At 32.5% G+C, this 23,771-nt stretch overlaps 1 protein-coding gene across 1 annotated transcript; it reads left to right on the top strand.

Moving 5' to 3' along the window:
• Window positions 1-4,055: 4,055 nt before the first annotated feature.
• LOC108568393 lies at window positions 4,056-7,400 on the top strand. Its single transcript, XM_017929456.1, has one exon. The coding sequence runs from the start codon at window positions 4,056-4,058 to the stop codon at window positions 7,398-7,400; it is 3,345 nt and encodes a 1,114-aa protein (XP_017784945.1).
• Window positions 7,401-23,771: the final 16,371 nt, after the last annotated feature.

The following is a 23,771-nucleotide window of genomic DNA, read 5'->3' as shown; positions in this document are numbered from 1 at the left end:
AAAGAAAAGTTGAGAAAATTATTTTTATATATATTAATATTTGTTTATTATTTAAGATTAAAGTCACTTATTTACTTGTAAATAATAAATCGCATAATCCGCATAATCTGTCCGAAAATAGCAAAGCTTACAGATCCAACTCATGCAACTTATTGCTACAACGGCACAATATAGAAGCGTTTTGTTGATCGCTTGATTACTGGAGATGAAAAATTAGGGTGGAATAAACATAAATTTTAATTTAATAATTATAAATGTAGCAATCACCAATTACTTGTTATGATTTTTTATTGTTTTATTATATTTGATGTAGAAATTACTGTTATTACACGGATTTCTTTTTACACGATTTAAAAATAGCCTTCATATATGAAGTTACAAATTATTGTGATAGACAACTGAGAGTAATCGATCAGAAATCAAACGGATCCAGTCTTCTGAATTTACAGCGTAATTAAAAGCTGCAGGAAATAGATAAACCAAAACATTACTATCGGATATACTTATTTTATAGTTTTTCTTAGAATTTTATTTCATAACTCTTCATCTAATTAATAAAGAATATGATAGGTATTATTTACATGTGTGTCAAACATAATTATTCAAATTATCTCATGATGAATTATCATGGTCTTCATTCATCTTTAATACGTTACAATTTGAGGGAGTTACATTATAGTAACAAGTCATTAAACTAATGAAAAACACTTATTATAAACATTATAATATAATTATCGACGAAGAGAATATAGAGAATGTGCAGTTAAGTGAAAAATAATTATAACTGCTAAATTTATTATGCACTGAAAATATAAGAGTCCCCCTTTTATTTTTAGTGCATAAAATGCATTATTATGAAGATGAACCAAAAAATCTAAATGTTTTTTTTTAATTACCTATAAATAATTTATACTACAGATGGCACAAGCAATGTAAAGTATAGTTTCCTCATTATATGGCTTGAAATATTCATATGTAATAATTAAACAAATTTCAAGCAACATTTATTCATGATTATTTTTAAAATTACAACAATATTGAGATTACTTTTTACGAATTTACCCATAAATATTTTTATGAAAGACACTAAAAAAAGTAATAAACTCCGAAATATGAATTCGATTTATTAGAAGTATGTCTTCAGCATTAATATTCCGACGAAATATAAAAAAAAATATGATTTCTCTTTATCTCTTGTTTAACCCTTTGAAAACAGAATTAAAAAAAAATACTTTACATATTTTTATTTCTACAAATAAATGTTTCAATAATATTATGGTAAGAAAATGTGAATAGATTATCCTTCAGGATGTAGTTAGCGCTGGTAACCAGTATGCACTTGCAATACTGAATTAATTTGAAAATGAATTTTAAATTTGTGGTTAGCAGCAGTAACCAGTTGTCCTGAAAGGGTTAATAGACTTGATTAAACATGAGATAAAGTAATAGTACTTGAACTAAAATTATTATTTTTTCACAAATATTAGGTAAAATAACAAGGAACAAACCATTGATAATCGATATCTAACACATATCAATTAACTTTTTTTATAGAGTATTCGGTATCAAAACGAAATGGTCAAACAATGTACAAGGATAAACTTGTTATGTACAATGCCTAATAGTTTCTCCACACATTGGCCGAATAAATATAGCGTGCAAGAACAAAACTAAAAGATGTAAATGTTTCAGGTAAATATAAATAATCGGTAAAAACTTAATTGTAGTTAAATTTGAAAGATGAAAGTTATACGTTCAATATTTAGTTTATTAGTAATATGTGCGAAAGCAAGAAAAAACATGTTTGTGATGTGCTAAGTAAACCAATTAGGTTGATGTCAGAATAGGGGTTGTGTATTATTGTGCGTGTGTTGCGAGTGAAGAAAAACCAAACTTTTCCCCATTCGCTTCGCTCGCTTTACTTTTATTTTCTTTCCCGTATTTTTTCCCTTTTCCCTTTTTTTTCCTGTGTGTCGGCTCGCACACGGATGCAGCGGTGTGTTGGAGGGTTGAAAATGATGTGTGTCGGATGTAATTTAATATTTGGCATGAGTCAGGGTATGCGTTCGTATGTGTATTCGTGTGGATAGGGATGGTGTGCGTCTGTGTGTGTATATTCTTCGCAATGTACTCTCGCCCCCGGGCCAAAAATAGGGTCGAGGCAAGGAAAAGAATGTACACAAAACGGGAGCACGAGGGTGGTGACGGCACCCCCATACGGCCCAAGAGTTTTAGCGCACGGCTGAGCCTGAGAGCCAGTGGAAAACTTTCAATTTCAAATATTTAAATTCCGCCGCATTAAGTGGTGGAACTTTCCGCGTCCGCCCACGCACTCCCAAGAAAATCCCGGGCGATCCGAAAGGAATGAGAGAGAAAGAGAGAGAGGAATGGTCGGAAGCTGTGCGTGGGACCGGATGTAATCTAAACGGCCGATAATAAAAATCCGAGCCCCTATTTGAACGACACGCAATATAAATAACAATCCTAATTGAAAATAGAGAGAGAAAAAAATATATTGCCTGGAGCCCGACAATAAATCGTACATTTTCATAATCTGCATTACGGCTCAATTAATTTCAACCCCCCCGTTGCCAAATAAATGCTGAATTTAAAGCAGCTGACTGATCGATGCAGATTACTTACTGGAAGAAATCGTACACAGTCATCAGTGTCGGCTTGGCCAAACAATTATATCCGTGGAATTATCAAACTCTGACAGCTTTTAGGATCAAAGAAACGTCGCGCTGCTGATGAATTTAAGCTTTTCAAAGGGAATTACGTAAAAGCGATATTCAAAATCAATGCCTTTCTAAATTTATTTCCCGTCATCCAGACAAAACCTGAAAAACTAAAATATGTGTTTTGAATTTTACGAATATGCTATATCATAATAGTTTTAAATCTTTTAACGTGAAAAATACATTCTGGAAATTCTTTCAAATCAGTGAGCATTTGGACAAAGACTTTACTTATAATTACAGGAACATTTTCATCATGTTACGATAAAGTGAAATATTGACAAATCAAATCAGGTTCAATTTATAATTCATTAACTTAGATGGAACTAATACGTTTTATTTAGGTTATTATTATTTACATTTAGATTGGGTATATATTAGATTAGAACAATATAAAATTGTGTAAAAAAGTAAAAATTGATTTAATTAATCAAAGATTAATTTAGATTAAAATTTGTAATTGAAATATCAGTGTAATCACGATTGTGATATTAATATTTTCGGTACATGTAATACGAAACCGCATAAAAAGAGAAGAACGATGTTATGTATTATTTCACGCTGTTTCCTCTTTCATCTCTTTCGGTCTGTCTCCCTTTCAAATGTGCGGAACGTGTGTACCTGAAAGAGATAGAGCGAGGGCGTCAATGATAAAGAGGGTAAAAAGGGGTGGCAGCGGTGGTAATTGCGTGCAATTTTGTTATGTCCTTCTTCGCGCTCCGGCTTTTTTTATTGGATTGCGTGAATGTGCTTGCCGACGTGCCGTGGGGTTGCGGAGACGAGGAAGACGACGAGGGGTGGCAGGCGCGCGGAGAGTAGGACTACAAAAAGAATAAAAAAGATGAGATGACGGCGGGATCCTTGCAGGCCTCGGAAGAGCGGAAAGCTCGAAGCCATTCTGGTTTATTTCTCCGGAGACCAATCCCACGCCACACTACGGACATTTAGTATTCCGTGACAATAAAACTCCCCCTCGGTCTCTGCACAGAAGAAAAAAATAAGTACAAAAAATATATAACTGATAGAGTAAAAAAATGCACATACGCGAAACGGACAGATTTATCATCAAGGTCGCGTGTACTTCGCGGATCGTTCTGCACGACACGCCAGATTAATCCTTTCTTTATTCGGTAAAGTTAGTCTGGATCCGAAAGAAAGTTCCAAAGTGAAAGACGAGTTTGTTTTCACGCTCGATAATTAACTAATTACAACTTGCATAATGAATGTAGTATATAAGCGTGCCGCGGTCATCAATGGATCAGTGTGTATTTCGCTATGAAACTTCTTGTGTTCAATCTGGTGCTATGTGTGGCCGTGATGGCGCAGAGGCCTTTTGCGAAGGGTGTTTTCGTCGAGGGGCGTGTGTCGACGAGGCATAATAACGGGCCCTCCTTTACGGGAAGCATCCCTTTTCACGTTCCAAACCATTACAGAGTGGTCAAGCGGATGCCATACAAGGTGATCAGGATACCCATCTACGAAAATCTTCCGCACTTCAACAAGGTGCAGTACTCTACTCAGAAACCCTACTGGTCGCATCCAATGGTGATTCCGGTGCCTCGACCTGAAGCGCCCTTCAAACAAATCGACCTTGCAGCAGCGGATTTACAGCCTCAGGAGGATCCGAAGTACAGGATTATCTTTCCCTCAGGATTATCGCAGTACACCGAAAAACCATATGATTATGGACATCGTCCATCGATAGACTCAACTCCATTCAAGGGATCGCCTAGAATCAATTACTACTCCCCGCAACAGAATCATCCCAGTGACGAGAGGCAGTATAAGAAAGGAAGCTCCAAACCAAAATTGCAATCCGTAATTGACAATTATTCCAATCAACAATATCCACAAATTCCAGTGAATCAGATGCCAGAACATACATATAATACTCAAGAAACCTATCAAAAGCAGCGTGAATATATTAGTGATGTAGCCGAAACTAGTCGACATTTACCATCGCCAGATCACTTTGTACCGATTAATCAACAAGATAACAGTAATCAGAACCAGTTTAAAATCTATTATGAACGGCAACACGCGAGTGCAAGTTACGGAAGCAAAGTGCCAAAATCTAATCAACCTAGCATATTTAAGAATCAATACAAAATTCCGTCTTCAAAAAATACCCAAACTTCAGGACCATTTGTCGCAGATACTAATCATTTGCAGTATAATAAAAATGGTATGAGTTACCAGCAACCTCAAAAGGAATCGATTTACAAACAGGAACTTGTTAATCCATTCTCAACGAAAGTAACTCAAGCATCTAATGTTGAAACCAATACACAATTACAGTACAACCAAAATCAAGTAGATTTGACTTATCAGCAACCTCAAGTACAATCAAATTACAAACATGAAATTAGAACCAACACTCAACTCCATAATAATCTGAACCAACTTGGAGTGAGTTATCAGCAACATCAAGTAAAACCAAGTTATAAACAAGAAAATACAGTCGCAACTAAGGGATCTAACTTTGGAACCAAAACTGAATTTCACAACAATCAGAACCAAATTGGAGGGAGTTACCAGCATCCGCAGGTAGAATCAAATTATAAACAAGAAATTGCTAGTCCTGTCACAACTAAAACATCGAATGTTGGAACCAATACACAATACCACAATAACCAGATTCACCTTGAAATGAGTTATGAACAACCGCAGGTAGAATTAAATTTTAAACAAGAAATTGCTAGTCCTGTATCAACTAAAACGTCGAACTTTGGAACCAATACACTATACCAGTATGGCCAAACTCAACTTGGACTAAGTTACCAGCAACCAAAGATAGAACCAAGCTATAAACAAGAAATTGCTAGTCCTGTTGCAACTAAACCATCTAATGTTGGAACCAATACGCAATATAACTATAACCAAAATCAACTTGGACTGGGTTACCAGCAACCACAGGTAGAATCAAGTTATAATCAAGAAATTGCTAGTTCTGTCATAACTAAACCATCGAATGTTAGAACTAGTACACATAACCACTACAACCAGAATCAAGATGGAATTAATTACCAACAGCCTCAAGTAGAATCAAGCTATAAACAAGATATTACTAGCCCTATCTCAAATATAGACTCTAAAATTGGAATCAATGCACAACGCCACTATATACAGAATCAACTTGGAATGAATTATAAGCAACCTCAGGTCACTACGGGCTACATATTCGATGAACCAAAATCTCCACAATCTTACATCAATGAAACTCCATATAAATCAGATAATGCAAAAAACGGCCTTCGTACTACATCCATCATTGGAAACAATGTGCAAATTGGTAATAACCAAGTTGGAATGGTATTCAAGCAACCTCAGGTGATTGCAGGATACCAAATAGAAGAACCACAAAAACCTTACAACGTTGAAAATCAATATAAACATTTTACCAAGCTGACCGTCGATGGTGGAAATCAAAAAGCTCAACAGCAGGTTTATAATCAGCAGAAATTAGGAGCTACTTATTCGCAGCATCAAGCATCTGCGAGTTATAAAATAGAAGAGCCAAAATCCCAATCCTACAACATCGGAAATACATACGAAAATGTTTTTACACAAGGAAATACTGAGACTAAATTGGATGGTTACCGTAACATATTTACAGGAAATTATGACCAACCTCAAGTTAGTGCGAGTTATAAAATAGAAGAACCGAAAACTCAAGAAGAATTTAATTCTCTAACCGTTTCTTCTGGTTTTGGCGGACAGATTCATCAGAAACAACAAACTAATCAAGAACAGAGTTGGAAACCATCGATTACGAATTACGAGTCGAGTCAAGGAAATAACTTCCAAATGCCAAAATCTAATGATCATATTTACTATCAAACTCCTCCAGAATACCAGACTCAGGCTCCAATTTTTGACGAGGAGTCAAAAATGCAAGAAAGTTCGGTGATTGATTATAACCATCAACCAAATTTAAAAGAAAATGTTGAGGAATATAGAAAACAGCAGGAAAATAATGCAGGTTCTTCGGTTATTAGTTTAACTCTTGATACAAACCAGTATGTGCCTAATGTATACCAGCACCATAACCCTTTGAATGAAGAATCTAATCAACAGTTCAACAATTTTGGTCATCAAGCTCAAATTAATAATCTTATAAGCTCTAACGTTTATAAGACTGAAAGTGTCTATAATTCCAATTCTATGAAGTCGGAAGAATCGGAGGTTCAAAATTTACAAGAGTTTTCTCCAATTGTAGCCAAAGAAATTGAAGATCAGGTTTATCAGCAGAATGAAGGTGGATCTTACCAAAACCAGGGGTCGAATGGAATTCCTGTTTGGGAAGTGAGCGAAAGATCAACAGAGGAGAACTGGAAAGCTGTTGATTCACCGAAAGCCGATACATTGAGTTGGAAGAGAAATTCTTACGATATGAATGCTGAGGACTGGTTAAAGATGAAGGAACAGCATGACGTATCTTCTCATATGCTGAGGCAAGGAATGCATCAAGCGGAAGAGTCCAGGATGGATTCAGGTTCAGTTTCACCAGAAGAGAGAGGAACACGCCCAATGTCGGCGCTGGCCGAAGGGAGGATGTCGTATCCAGTCCATTTCCTTGTGAGTCCACAAAAGGAACAGCTTAAAGGGAACAACATAAATTTCGTGCTGCAGGAAAACGTCCCGTTGTCCACTGCCCAGTGAAATGAACAGAACTGATTGCCACTTAGGCAAAATAATTTATTCGTAAAAATAAAAACGTGTTAATGAAATAGATTTTCTCCTCATCCATAATTCTCGTTTCCCTCTTCATTTTGTTTTCTTTCTTTGCTTCACTCCTCCGTGAACGTGAATTAATTCGCTAGCGAATTAATTAAATTAAAATTTAGGAAACGAGCGCCCGAACTTTCTTCTGCTCTTTGTTCCGCATCACTTTTCTTTTGGCTAACGGAGAACAGGCGATTTTAAAAACGCATTAATTAGCGCGGAAAGAGAATGGGGAATTAGTCACGATCGCTGCACTTTTTAAAAGGCGAACTCACTCACCCTCTGTGCGTCCCTCTCTTTCTCCCTCCCTTTTTAACACATTTAATATCTTATGCCTATCTCTCGCTCCTTTATATTGCTTTTTTTTTACTTATTGTATTTCGGGACGCCAATTAATAGATGCTATGATTAATAATCTATATATTATATACAGTGCGTGATATATAGCATAATCGAAAAAGCTTTCGATGGTGGTGCATCGTTAATTATAAGAGGGGTCGTCGGCGTCAAAGGGCTGCTACAGATACGCCCCCCATCGATATTGCAATAAGATATATACAGGGTGACCTATTTCTTTTAACCATTCCAAATAACTTTTTCATTACTTTATACCGCATTTTTTCAGTCCATTATTACATAGAAAAATTGTCTTAAAATTATGGAGAATAATGTTGATAAAAGATATATGTTTTTCAAAATTATCTCAAATTTAGGGTACATCGTACAGATTGCATTGGTATTGTCATTATTTATTTGTATTAAATTAAGTTTGGAGATGTTAGATGTAAAATAATAATAAGAGTTAATTATTAAAAAATAATATAACTTAAATGTTGCTGATTCTTCTTCTGTATTATTATTATAGTGAATAAATGATTATTAATTATTTGTAAGTAATTTTAGATATCGATAATATATTGTCTCCATATATTTTATTTTACAGTCTATTCATATGATCATTAAGTAAATCTTATGGAGGTTGACATTTGTTTTTGTCAATTTTTTACCCTTATTTTCTTCATGATAATTTATGATTTGATGGTTAACGTTGTAGGTTAACATCAGCAGTAAATTTGCTGCTGATCCTATATCCGTCTATTATATTTTTCCTACATTTTTTTATTATATAAAAATGTCCAAGTTTATCAAATTACTTCTTTCAATTACAAATATATTTTTTTATTTATAATAATCGAATTTATTATCCAAAAAACAGAACACAAAAAGAAAATAAAACAAATGGATGTACAAATATGTACGTTTAGCTAAAAGGAATCGAATCAGTTTTTCCAAAAACTGATCTTCCTTTGGTCCCGAAAAAAGTACAAAATTTCCCACAATCAGCATAAATTAAAAAGCGGTAAATACAACTATAATAAATAAACAAGGTAAAAAATAAAGAATTTATAAAAATTTATAAACACAAAAATATAAAATTTACCAATCTTCTTACAAATCGCATAACATCTGTAAGTAATTTGGTTATTAAGATGAATAAGTATTGAATAGTGTTTATACTAAATAAATTAGCTTCTAACTCATTTAAAAAATTGACAAAAAGTGATTTTATAGCGATTTCAAAAGCTAAATTCAAGAATGAAAAGTAGAAAGAATGATAAATCTTAGAAACCAGCATTTCTCAACTTTTTTGCCGCGCGACTCAACAACTCAATTGTTTTAACATACAAATTTGGTGCATGGTGAGATCTGTCATTTCGCAACCCATTAAAAATTGAAACCAACAGTGGGTCGCTACTTATAGATTGAGAAACGCTGCTAAGACACACCTTATTTTTGGTTAAAACAGAATATGAATCTTCCTTTTGTTTATTGCTTTGAAAATGGAACATCAAAAAAAATAATTGTCCATTGTAGTAAATTATAGTTATTATGATTAAAACATGAATATAGTAAGTGTAGAGTTTCTAAATTAATTATGACAAATTGTTATGCAAAATAGACAACCCTGTATATATTTTTCATATTGCATTTTAATCAGGCCACTTACAATCGCATGGGAGTGCACTCAAAGTGAAAACGCAGCAAAAAAACATTTGCATATTAAAATGTGCTAGAAAGCCGATCCGACGGATAAAGGAAAATGGAGAGACTGGCATTAATTCTCTGTGGAAAATATTAAGTTTCATTAATTATTTAGAGCGAAAACTAAGTGTACAGGGTGCTGGGCGTTCTGGTAGTTGGCAAAGCAGGTTGTGACGTGATCTTTGAAATTTAATAATTGCGAGGAGGTTTCGCTTATAAAATTTCAATCAAAGAATGGATCGTCGGAAACAGATGTAAGGGTGAAGTGCAATTAAGGTTTTCATCCGATTCCTTAGATCCAGAAGAAAGGTTTCTGTAATTATTATCATTCGGTTCGGGAAAACGTTCTATTCTATCTCTACTTCATCTACCAATTCGAACGTAAAAAGCATGCGATCCGTTAAACAACAAACGAAATAAATTAATGAAATGTATCTCGGGAGTCGCGCTTCGAGGAAACTGCGGCTTTCGGATCTAAAATATGCATAGATTTCGCAGGAATAATTACGAGTCGGATTTTGGTATCGAGGCTTCGAAACGTTACCCTCGTTCTGTTCAATTCGGGCTTGAATTACGGATAAAAATTGCTGGAGGAGAAAGGGAGTTTGGATTCCAATTAAACATTGAATTACCTCCACTTCCATTGTTTCCTTTTTAAATTTCTCTTTCGTTCCCTGCAAATCAGTATTTTTTTTTTCAATTATTGGATTCGATGGAAAGAAACATCCATTAATTAAACGATCAGTCCGTAGATAAATAAATAAGAAAATATAGTAATACCTCGCATGTGGGGATTCAGTGAATTGTAATTGACAAAATAAAAATAAATTCTCAAAATTAATATAAAATTATTTTTTAATATGTACGTTTTTGTTTTACTTGATAGAGTCAACTCTTTTTGTGCAGTGCGGTTTCACAATCTTGTTGTGTTGCATAAAGAAAAGATGAATTTTATTTTACATTTTTTTGGATTTGACACGATTTCATCGTGTTTCTGAATTCGGCATTCGACGCATCCCGGACGCTGTATAAAATTAAGAAATTGTTACCATACCTGTTCTTCCAAATTATAAAATTATACCTAACGGGTAGACTATTCCAGATATGGATGCAAGATCTGGGGTACCACACGGAAGCGTATTCGGACCTATTTTCTATCTCATCTTCACGTTGGATGTCGCTACATTCACGGATGATGCTGCACTAATGTCATCTGACACTAAACCAGAAGTTGCATCACAAAACTTGCAAAGTGGATTAAATAAAATAGAACACTGGCTAAAAGCATGACGAATTAAAGTCAACGAAACGAAATCTACTCATGTCCTTTACGATGAGGAAGAAAACCTGTTCCCCAGAAACCCTAAATAACATTTTTTTTTACAGGAGGATCATGTAAAATACCTAGGTATGCATCTGGATAGAAGACTTTCTTGGAAGAAACATATATGGACAAAGAGAAAGCAACTAGGTCTGAAATTCAGCAAACTATATTGGCTGCTCGGAAGAAAATCAGTGCTATCACTTGACAACATAAATTGACGAACTGTAAAAATACTAGATGATTTTTTTTTATATACAAATTAATAAATAAATTAATATATTCGAATTCTATATTAAACGTAATAAAATATAACAACAGGTGAATAGGTAAACAAATGCCATTAAAAAAACAAATAAAATTACAATAATAGCAAAAGTTACCGAATTTGTCCCATTTCAGTAAAAGGGACAAATTCTGGAACTAAAACTTAAACGATTATTTGTATTGAACTCAACATGAAAAAATACTATATACTTAAAAAATATTACATGCATTTCGATTTGAGAGATTTTTTTTACTTGAGAATGATAGTGAATTATTCAATCTATGAAAGTTAAATTATTATATTGACCGAATAACCGAACTATTAAAGCAACAACTTGCTGTAGAGCTGAGCAACACAGATGGCAATATACGTAGACTGAAGTGATTACAACCGCACGATCTTCCTACTCGCTTCTGATGTATTGTGAAGTACTTTATTTATTATTTGTTTATATTTTATCAGTTTTGTTTGGTCATTGGATCAATCTGCAATATTGTTTATTTCATTTATATTTATCCAGAATTAAAGCTTATTATTTTTCTTTGTATTGTAATAGATTGCTTGTTTAAAATAAAAATAAAATCTTTATTTTATAACATATTCGAATGAAAATTTAACAAATATCTTCGTATTAATATTTTTATCAATCTAATTTAATTAATCTTGGAGGAATCTTAAATCAGATGAATCGTTCAAATAAATCATTTAATTACAGAGATTCACGTGATTCAGTACAATGTAAAGGCAAGGAAAGCTCTGGCAATTACTGGAAAAGTTTTAAAGGGACTGCCAAAAGCTTCAAATTAATCACAATTATATTCATATTGCGACTGGGGGTTATATCCGGCACAACGAAACAAAGTTTCATACACCTTCTACCAAGTTATAAAAGCATATTTAACACATAGATCATTCCGGATGAAGTGCGAATAAGAAAGCTCTTCTCCCCACTCCAATTATGTTTACCCCAATGACGTGTTCCCGGATTTATCCATTATATTTCACAATATATTATGTACGTAGATAATAATTGATATATTAACATATCTTCTTTAATTGAATAATACTTATTATGAAAATAATTAAACTAAATAAATTAAATAATATCGTATCAAATCCAGTAAACACTGGGTAGCAGCACCAGGTAGACTGTTTCTAAGTGGACTAATTGAGGAACTAAATATAATAAACTCGCACATAAAGAGACTTAACCGTGTAAATGGCAAAAAAAAATAACAATTATGTGAAAAGGATATAAAAGTCGGAGTATACGAGTTATTGCTGTACTGCAATTATCCACCAGTGTTATTTATATATTTACATATATATATTTATATTTTATTTATTGTATATAAGAATATTAGAATGAAGATACTTTAAAGTAAAAAATCCGTATTTGACTATTTTCTTTAAATTTCACATAAAATGTATTACTATATTAACAGCAAAATGTGGTACAATCGATAAATATTTTAATTGATTTTATATAGTATAATTATAATTTATATTTGTATCTATAATATTTAGAACCACAAACGTATATAAAAGCATATATACAATCATGTTGAGTTTTCATCCTACAAGACTACAAAAAAATTGACAAACTGTAAAAATACTAGATGATTTTTTTTATATACGAATTAATAAATAAATTAATATATGCAAATTCTTTATTAAACGTAATAAAATATAACAACAGGTGAATAGGTAAAAAAATGCCATTAAAAAAACAAATAAAATTACAATAATAGCAGAAGTTACCGAATTTGTCCCATTTCAGTAAAGGGGACAAATTCTGGAACTAAAACTTAAACGATTATTTGTATCGAACTTTAATACAACAAGAAAAAATACTATATACTTAAAACATATTACATGCATTTCGATTTGAGAGATTTTTTTCCTTCAGAATAATAGTGAATTATTCAAACTATGAAAGTTAAATTATTATATTGACCGAATAACCGAAATATTAAAGCAGCAATTATTTTTATATAGCAGAAATACTTTGGTCGATTTGGCTCTTTGGTCATAATTGTGACCAATAAATATGTTTTATATTTAATTAAAATGGAAGAAAATATTACGTTAAAATGAAATATTATTAATTACATTGATATACAATGGAACCTCGCTTAACGAGTATAATCCGTTCCAAAATTTCCGGATTTTGCTTAAAACAGTTTTCCCCATATAAACTAATGTAAGACACGAAAGTATAACTTGGTCTCGTGATTATCTGATTAGTATTTGGCTATTTTCATTCTTTTCGCATTTTATTCGGAGACTTTCAATTGTTATTCAATTTTGCACAAAGAATATCATAAATAACATGTCCGAACACAAGTTTGGAAATTTTATGAACACAACCAATTTCAAGTTTCATTTTCAGAAATAAGTCGCTTAGAAATGATTAAATAGAGTTTGGCACACAATAATATAGATGAAGACAATATAAGAAATTTATTCAATGAAGAAGGTATTTTGATGGAAGATTTGGAAAACCATGTTAGCTACAAAGGCAAAGAAAATTTAAAAATTCCTGCAGAAAAAAAAACGAAAACCTATTAGTTAAAATTATCATGAAAAAGTGTTATTGTTACGATACCAGTATTAAATGCAATTATTTCTAAAGGTTAATTGTTAAATGAAAGAGAAAATAAACTAAATCAACTTAAAAGTCACATTATTAAATGCGATTTTTGTTAAAAAAAGCTGTTATTTTCGAAAAAACATAATTTTTACCTTTGAAAACGAAGTTCCGCTTAACTATGTAATTTCATAAAATGAATCTCATTCGTTAACGCAGATATAACTGTATATAGATTTTTGTTATTTTACCTATGCAAACCCCGGCGTATCCGCCTCATATGCATGAACACCTTGAGATGGCTAGAAAATCCTCGGATTGATTTCACGTTAGGAATGAAATATGGGTCGCTCTGTTCACCTGGACTATGTTTAAGCGTTCGAATGGGATGTTCAACGATGCCGGAGGGATGTTAAGGAAATAAGAGCGAACGCTTTGTAAATGTTTATTGCTGTGAAATAAATTTTCCGGTACTGGGGAAAACCGGCAGATAAATTCGAATGTGAACTAATTCTAATTGATAGCTCCCTAGCAGAATGACAACATTCGCAGTCTCGGCACACCCGCGATATTCCGCACATCCCAGATCCTGCGACATCCTTCCTGGTCCGCCTCCTTAGGCCCCAAACACCTTAAATCTATACAAATTGCCGCAAATCCGAAATGGTAATTTAACTGCACTTAATATTCCCAACTGATGTGTTCCGTCCAGCAGAAAACAAGTAAAAGTATGTTCTCATCCCCCGTCAAATTTCCGTTCCATTATTTTTTTCTGAATTTCACGTTTGCTGACGTATATATTTCTTCTTCGTGTCTCTTTCCTACTGTCGCTCGTTTGAAATCTTAGCTCGGGCTTAGTTCAAGTGGAGGAGCTTCGTTCGTCCTTCGTTTCTCATTATGGAAATCCCTAAATGGCTTTTAAACTCGACTCCACGGCCTGCGTCCTTCCTTATTTAGGGAGCGCAGTTGCTCTCCTCGCAGTGTTGTCCAAGTTAAAAGCCCTTGGCCTGGCTTTAACTTCTGAAACATATCATTAACTTTTCCCCGCACATACACAAACACGATAGTGCGTTCGGCTTATCTGCTTCAACTACTTATAGCCGGAATTTACATACTAGTAACTAACTCTTATCCAAAGGAAGATTCCAATTAGATCGCATTTCTCCGTTTACCATTGTATCCAATCAAGAGAGAAAGAGAAATGGAGAGGAAGAGAAAGACAGAGAGAAACATGTATTTTCAGCAGAAACGATTGTCCTTTAATAATGGATTTTCTGTTTACTTTGTTTGGAAATTGGAATGCATGAGAAATGATGTGCGCTGTACGGCGTAATTTGGCGCTCGGCCAGCGCCGGGAGGGAATTGCTTTTGCGAAAATCAAGTAAATCGCATTTATGTAATGCACGGAAATTAACTGAAAATGTGCTCATAACGCATCTTATTTTCTTAAATGTTTCCTCTATTTCCATTTGCAAACATTTTCTCGTAAATTCGATTTATCATTCTCTCGAACTTCGTAAAATGTAGTACGTGCAATTTTTCGTGTATACAACATTATCAAAATCATTCAAACATCATATGCATATTAATAAAATTTATTCAATATTTTGATATAGCAGTTTCATCATCGAAATAATTTTTTATATTTGTTATAAGAATCTTAAAATTAATGATCTTAAAATCAATTAACAATATTTAAATATAGTTAAAATTAATTGTCATAAAAATGTAATAAATATAATCAGCTAAGATTGATGATTTTATAGTTTCAATATCTATTTGTATGTTCCAATTTCTATCCGGCAAAAGTCGGGATAAAGTCGAGCATCTTAAAAAAATTCTGGACAAAAATAAAATGGATTATATTTAAAATTTATTAATTTTGCAGTAAAATTGAATGAATATTAATAAGTAATATATTTATACAAATCTATTTTTATTTATATGAACAAGTAAAACAAGTCAGGGAAACTATAATTATAATATATTTTAATTAACGTTAATTATTTTTTTAATATTAATTAAAATCACAAAGGAATGTCTCTACTCACTAACAATTTTATTTAATATTATTTTTGCGAATATTTTTATTGTATCTCTGTCTCTTTCAAATATCCATTCAGTAGAAATATCGAATAAATCATAATAATTAATTGGCCAGATCATAATAAAAAATAATAAATATATAAATCCAAAATAAATATAAATGATAAGTATTAACAAAATAATATAAATTTATAAAAACCCTAAAAATAAAAAATCAATATAAATTATTAAAAATAATAAAAATTATTAATAATCGACCTAGGTCGTAATAATATATGATATTAATTGAATTAGAATAAATTTAATTTATTTTTTTTAAACAATTCATTATTTTAAGGGAAAAGGAAAATATAAATATATAGTGAAACCTCGCTTAACCAATTTAATCCGTTTCAAAATTTCCGGATTTTTATTCGTATAGTGAAACATATTCAAAAATACACATAATATGTGTACACAAGTTTTAAAAATGAGCGAGGTTCTACTGTATATATATTTTATATAAATCAATTAATAATTTTCTTTGTTGCAACACTAAACAATAAACATTATCATTCACAACAAAAAATATTCATATTGCACAAATTGTAAACTCACACAATTGTAAGTTGCTAACGATTGAGTAGAGATGTAAAACACATACCAAGAAATAAAGTTATTGCTAAGAAATTTTATTGAGAAAGACATGCAGATTTGCATTGACTGTTAAAACATTAGAATTTGCGATGAATTTAATTGGCGTTGAAGGGAAATTAGCCCCGATTGCCATGTTGTGTGTGGGTGTGCGAGAACGCGCAGAGTTGGTTTTGTTGAAGAAAGTTCTGGTGTTTCGGTGCATAACTCAATTCCAAATGAAATTGGTGCAGGAAACGACGGAGACGCTGTCCTTGTCCCCGGATCGCAAGAACAAGGCCACCTTAAATCTAATTACACCCCTCGCTTAACCGCACCCTCCCTCCAACCCATTATTATCTGCGGGCGTAGAGGGCAGCAAACAGACAGACGAAAATATAACAAAGAAATAATGAAAAAACAATGTATTTGTGTATAAAGAAAATATGGAGAGAGAGAGAGACCAAATTTCCTATCCATCATAAACAAAAGGAAACGAAATTTCCTCCGTCCGGCAGATAGAAATGATATTTATTGCTGTGATTTGTTGGGTTTCTTTGCGAATTTTCCCTCCATCGTCGCCGCATTGTTTCCTCTTGGGGATGCGATTAGAAATCTCGTGCCAATAAAACGGCCCTGCAATTATTTTCTCCCAATAGAAAATTGATGGTAACAACATTATTATTTTTCTCTAGCTTCGCGTGCTTTTTGATTGAAAAATGACGAATCATCAATTATGTACTGGTATGAATTGAATTCAATATTTTATTTTGCTTCTTCGATTATATAGATAAAACAATTTAAAACAGTAAACGCAACTATTTCAATACTTTTCTTCTTTTATATGTAATATAAATAGTGTATTTTATTAATTTAATTAAATATTTTATAAAAAATGTGTGAATAGCATAACAGACAATAGAAAATATTTTAGAATTAGTAGTTTATATAAATTTATATTTATTTTGAACAAATTAGTAAATGTCTTACATAACTGCTAAGCAATGCAGCTCTTGTAGTCCTAGCTTAGAATCATCTCTGAGCACTTTGAAATACTTCTTTATTCTGGCTTTGTAAACATTGAGTGGTTAGACAAAGATGAGTTCAGATTTATACTATGATATCGATGAAAATATACATCAGAATAGATTTTATTCAGTGTAAATGATTATACATCAATATTACCTGGCATATGAAAGTCCAATAATTAATTACAAGATAGAAACTCCAAAAGTGTAAGATTTTTTCATGTTTTTATGAAGCGATATTCATATCTACAAAATATGCTTAGCATCTTAAGATATATCAATATTGAAGCAATATAAGTTAACATGGAAAGAAAATGTAAAAGCAAAAAGTGATGACTTTTATAAATATATGATGTTGATGATTTATTCGAAATATGATATTAATACAGTCTTCAATATATTATATTGGAAGCAAGCGTCACTATTATATTTAAATTGAGAATTATCTTTTTTTTCTGAAAAATCAATGATTTGTTTGCATATTTTGTGATTATAATATAAATTTCAGTAGCCCCTTGCAGCAAGTCAATTTAGTTTTTTTTTATTATATTATTTTGTTAAGTTTGTATTAGGTTTTTGCAATAAAAATGATTATTATTAATATAAATTTGTATTTTTTATAATTTACTTTTATTTTGGTAAATTATAATTTATATTGTTTGGAAATTTTCAAAATGGAGTGATCAAATCCGCGTAACTAATTAACCGCACTGGTTTATTTTCTGTAATTAATTAATTAATTATTTTTATTATTTAATAGATAACAATAATGTTGAATTATTGTTATAATCAGTACACTTCCTAGCTTATCATATTCAAAATATTTATTAAATTTGCAAGAAATTAATAATATACAAAAGACTAAGTTAATTGTAGGAATATAAATTGCGTAAGATAAAGGATAAAATGGAGAAAATCATCTGAGACAGTTATCACAATATATATGTATGGTAATAAAGATATATTAGGCGTTAAAAAATATGTGTAGCGTGTGTGCAACCTCATAGAAAATGAAGATTTATTACATCTATTATTGGTCCGTCCATTTTATTCACAACGCTGAAATAAAGCTATACAGATTTTGTATACAGTAAAGCACTATATGTTTTAGTTCAATAATATTAACAATTTTAATAATATATACATGGAGTGAAAATACCAATTAAAGTTCGAATCACTTTTTACAATTAATTATTCCGCGAAGACTAAATAAGTATTTTCCCAAATGTAATTTTCCAAATAAAATGTATCTCCAATAAATGTTTTTGTTATGTTTATAAAAGTTGTTGTATTTTAAAGTGGTGTAGTGATTCTTGGGCTACTGTCATTACAAATACTGAAAATATGTTGGATCAATGGAAGAACTAAAGAAGTTATTATTGATAAATTCATCATTAATAACATAGTTTCATTGATTCCATGTACAGTAAAACCTGTTTTTGTGCGGTGGATAGGGACCACATAAAAAAATCGCACTTAGGAAATAGGTCAATAACGTGAGAAAGTGCATGCATACAAAATAAATAATTAAATTACACATGGACACATTTTAAAAACATTTCTCATTGTACATATAGAGAAATTTTCAATTTCCACATACACAATTCACTGCTATTCGTGTTAATCCAAAACGGGCATGATGAATTGGTTCAAAATCGCCGTTGAAATTAGTTGGAATTCGATTGAATTCGGAACCGGTTCCGATGGTACTGTTTCAAATGTTTACTTTTCGATAATAAAACTTTTTTTGAAAATTAAAATCTTTAGATAGCTGAAATGCTTATAAACAGCGGAGTACCACAGGGCTCTGTTTTAAGTCTCCACCTATATAACCTTGCATAAGTCGGTGTTTTAAGGATAGAACAGCCAACAGGCGTAACAGTCATCGGTTACGCGGATGATCTTGCAGTAAATCTGGACATTCGTTACATCCAAGAGTGGACTAGAACTAGCGCCAGAGAAAACAGAAGCGGTATTGCTGATCGGAAGAAGGAAAGTCAGCACAATAAAGTTCACAATGTCACGCATAAACATATCACCGAAGAAAGCTATCAAATATCTAGGGGTCCATATTGATAGCAGCCTGACTTTTTCCCTTCACATCAGGACAGTGGCTTTACGTGCAGCGGAAACTACTATAGCCATTTGCAGGCTGATGTTAAACAATAGAGGACCGAACTCCTGTATGGGAAGAAGCGATGACGGTGAAAAGCTGTCCAGGGAAAATGTGCAATCAGGATATGCAATGCATACCAGACAATCTCTATAGATGCTGTACAAATAATAGCGGGAGTACCACCTGTAGAACTACTTGCCACAGAGAGAAAAGAGAGGTCAACGGGCGCTAGAAAAACGTATGCGAGAGACAGACTGTGGCAAAGATGGTAGGAAAAATAGCAAACTTCAGAGAAGGGAGCGTATAAGACTCATTCCAGAAATCAAACCATGGATTAATGGAAACCACGGAGAAGTAATTTTCTATTTGACACAGGCGATTTCTGGACACGTATGTTTCAGTAAATATCTCCACTTCATCGCGAAGAAGGAAGACGAGAAGTGCTGGTATTGCGAGGATAATGACAACCCGGAGCATACGTTATTCAGTTGCTGCAGGTGGGCTGCAAGGAAGCATGTAACTGAAGCAAACCTCGAGAGTTGTTCTAACCCCGCATAATTTTGAACTGCTGAAAAGCAGCGACAAATGGAAATTTAAAATTTGGATTTTTTGAATATTCAGAAATGAGATAAAGTATATAAGATGTTCTTTTAGTAAAGGAAGCATATGAGATAATGCCATTATATTAATTGCTACTTTCAGCCAGATGAACATGTTAAAAATGAAGAATAATTAAAAAATAATTTAAAAGAAAATAAAATTAAAAAAAGATTTATGTATCCTTTCTAATGTGGACATTAAGTTATGTTTAATATTTATTGAAGAACAGGTAGAATGGCAAAAGAGCATACAAGAATGATCAATAAGAAAGAAAATGTGTTTTGCCGTCATTGCTATAAATAAAAAATAATAGTCTTGGCAAAAAAAAACAAGCACTGTGACGATATTACTAAAATTGGACATAAATTTAAATGAAAGAATGTTGTGGTATATTATTTAGACGTAAATAGAAATAAGTGACACTGCCTATCTAATTTAATTTTAACATTGTGCTATTTTACTTAGTATTAGATTATAGTAAGGATAATATTGAAGATGACAAAATAGATACTCGTTAAAATAGAAATAATAAATTGAAAGCCTTGATACGATCTGATATTATATAACATTTTATTTATTTATTTTATAATACTTTTATTTTATAGTTTCAATTAGTTTATAAGTTTTAATTCAGCAAAAGAAAAATAAATTATAAATACAGTGGAACATTGCTTAACAAGCACCGCGCATAACGATAATTTCGCTTAATGAGCAAATAAATTGTAGGAAAAATGACTACAAAATGGAAAGCATTACCGTATATTACATTAGTTTATATGGGGAAAATTGTTTCACTATACGTGTAAAAATATAGAAATTTTGGAACGGATTATAATCGTTAAGCGAGGTTCTACTGTAATTAGTACACACAATTATTTTCTTCTAGTGGAGTCACAAAAAATAGTGCTGATTATTTTTAAAGTCCTCGATTAGTCCAATTAATACAGTTTGGGTTATTGGTGCAACTGATTACCTGCACTATGTGAGGAATTGATTTAATATAATTTAATAAAGTAATTTTAATAATTAGAAATACTGGATATGATAATGGGATAATTTTCAGAAAAAAATATTTTGTTCTATTCGAATAAAAGGTCGAAAGGTTCTGCAAAAAGGTGCGTTTTATGTTCCCTAAAATCCGATGCTGGATAACGTTAGCCAATTTTCTAAATGTTTTATTTAAGGGTTGAAATTGCCGTTTTGTTGTCTTTTTATTTATAATAAACAACATTTATATAAATCATTGACTAAAAGTATGAAATAATATGCTATATGAATCACTGCTATTGTTTTCCACCATATTTTTTTAAATTTTTCAGCTTATTTTATTAATTTAAAATATGTAATGTACATAGTTAATGCGATTTACGAAATAATTTATAAAGGTATTAGCAGCAAATTAAATTTGTAGCAGATTAGCACATAATGTACGGCGCATTAATCCAATTTGAATTTAATTAGTGTGGATGCGTTCCGTGATTAAGTCGGATGGCGGGGGGCGTTAAAAACGCATTTTTCCGTGTTAATTATAGAACTTGTTTGATGCCCACCCGAGCTTTTTATTCTTGTTTGCATTATTCCCTTTGTAATTTATTGTTTGTTTTTTTGTGCAGTTGGTCCAGTTTTGAGGGCAACTGAGAGAGATGAAAGGGGTAAACATAATAATCTGTAATAAATTATGCGGCGCAATAATTTCCATTTATTATTATTTTGTATGTGCTTTATGGAAATTTATTAAAACATATTTTAAGCGTGGCCGAGCGCCGCAAGATTTATCGGCCTACGAATAAAAATGTTAAACGCCTAACTGCTCCCCATTCCACCGCCAATTTTTCACGATTCACTCAAACCCCTTCCATCATTTCGATGCCGCATACTGTTTTTTCGTATTTATTTATTTCTTTTATTTTTTATTTCGGTGTCTATTGCAATGAAGATGAAGACCTCTCATGAATTATTGATTCGCCGTCGGGGATATTTATCTGTACCGCGATCGGCGGGATCGGAGGAGGTGGCGGAGTGCGGGGGCGACAAGAGTAATGGGCCGCAGCGACAACAACCAGCACTGAAATATGCCCTAATAAACGATACAACAATCGATGAATGGGAACAAGGGGCGTCGGGTATCAAACGGGCAACCGAACGACGACGTATTATTCATGACCCTCGGGGTGAAATTTCTTCAGGGTTTATGAAAACATCCACATCTTTGCACTCTATTTACACATATACACACATAATATATATGTATACACATACGACCAGGCAAAGGCTTAGCAAAGAAAATAATGCAGATGGAATAAGAAATAGGAGTGATCTTCTTCTTTCGATGCGAGAACTTTTGATGAAAAATAATCGCACGTACAAAAAACGCTTATTATTTTAAAGTAGATTTCCCCGGTGGGCGCGTCTTCCTTTTTCCCATTCCCTTCGTTTTGTATCCATTGTTTTACAACTTGCGAAACTTTCGTTCGACGGGAATAGACACCCTGTATACAGGAGAATGAAGTTTGAAGATTAAGCCGCCGCTGATATTAAAAGCGTCTGATGTGCACACCTCGGGGATAGCGACTTCCGCTACCCCCCACGTTCCAGCAACCCTTAATCCGATCACCGGGCGCGAAATATCGCAATATCAATAATACTGTAAGATAATCCCGAGTCTATTACTTTTTGCTTTTATCTCTCCCTCGATTTTTGGCACGAGGTCGAATGTCGAAATAATCGGTCACGTTCTTGTAATTTCAATGGTCACGTTCGTTCGGTCCATGAGGGTAAAGATGCAACCCGTCCCAAAAGCTCCCTTCTAATGAACCATTACCGGTGGTGATCATTAAGCGAAAACTGGACGGGAATAAATATAAAAAAATAGACATCGACTGAGAATCAAACCTCAGTGGAGTTCGTAAATTTGAACAAACGACAGACCAATTTATTACTATCTAATTACGCTGTTCGCCAATAAATCAATATAAATATATTATAATGTTTAATGTAGATTTTCATGTTTCATCGTTGGCACTAAATCAGAAGAGCAAATTTATTAAATTATACACAACACCACATATTACTTGGTTTTGCAATATTATTAATATGTAGAGATAATATTTGAAATAATGATGTATTAATGTTTTACAGTTCCTTTCTCCATATACAGACTGTCTATCAAGGAAGAAAAATATTAATAGGAAAGATTTAGTTAAAATTATGTAACGTAATTTTATTGATCTTGTAAATAAATGTTATCATTAATATTTAGGTTAGATCTAATTAATAGTAATAACACCATTATAGTCTAGAAAGAAGAAAGTTAAGTCAATATCAATTCTTATGGCAAAATATAGAAAATCCAAACACGTTTCTGACGTCCTAAAGAAACAGACACAGAGCAATGTAACGTATTTAGTGGATTCTCTGTTATTGTTGAAATTATTTTGATTTTATCTTGGGGTGAATGTTCGTGCTTGTACATCTATGGGCCTGTATCTTCAAGAGAGTTATTTTAGGCAAGAGAGTGGTAACTTGAGAGAGGGATGAAAGGACGTTCGGGTCGAGAAGAAGAGTACGTCGGTGAACACAAATAGGGGGAGTCCTTTAAGTGCCTTCCATCAGCAGCCGCGCGCGTTTGTTGTTGCTCGGGTGGAAATAATCTCACGCTCCTGATGAAATGAAACAAGAACAATA

Source organism: Nicrophorus vespilloides, unplaced genomic scaffold, assembly GCF_001412225.1.
Source record: "Nicrophorus vespilloides isolate i.1.1-1 unplaced genomic scaffold, Nicve_v1.0, whole genome shotgun sequence".
Taxonomy (NCBI): Eukaryota; Metazoa; Arthropoda; class Insecta; order Coleoptera; family Silphidae; genus Nicrophorus; species Nicrophorus vespilloides.
This window is presented reverse-complemented; position numbering and strand designations above follow the sequence as displayed.

Coding starts and splice junctions, on each gene's coding strand:
- LOC108568393 (XM_017929456.1), top strand. CDS start 4,056: ATGGCGCAGAGGCCTTTTGCGAAGGGTGTTTTCGTCGAGGGGCGTGTG.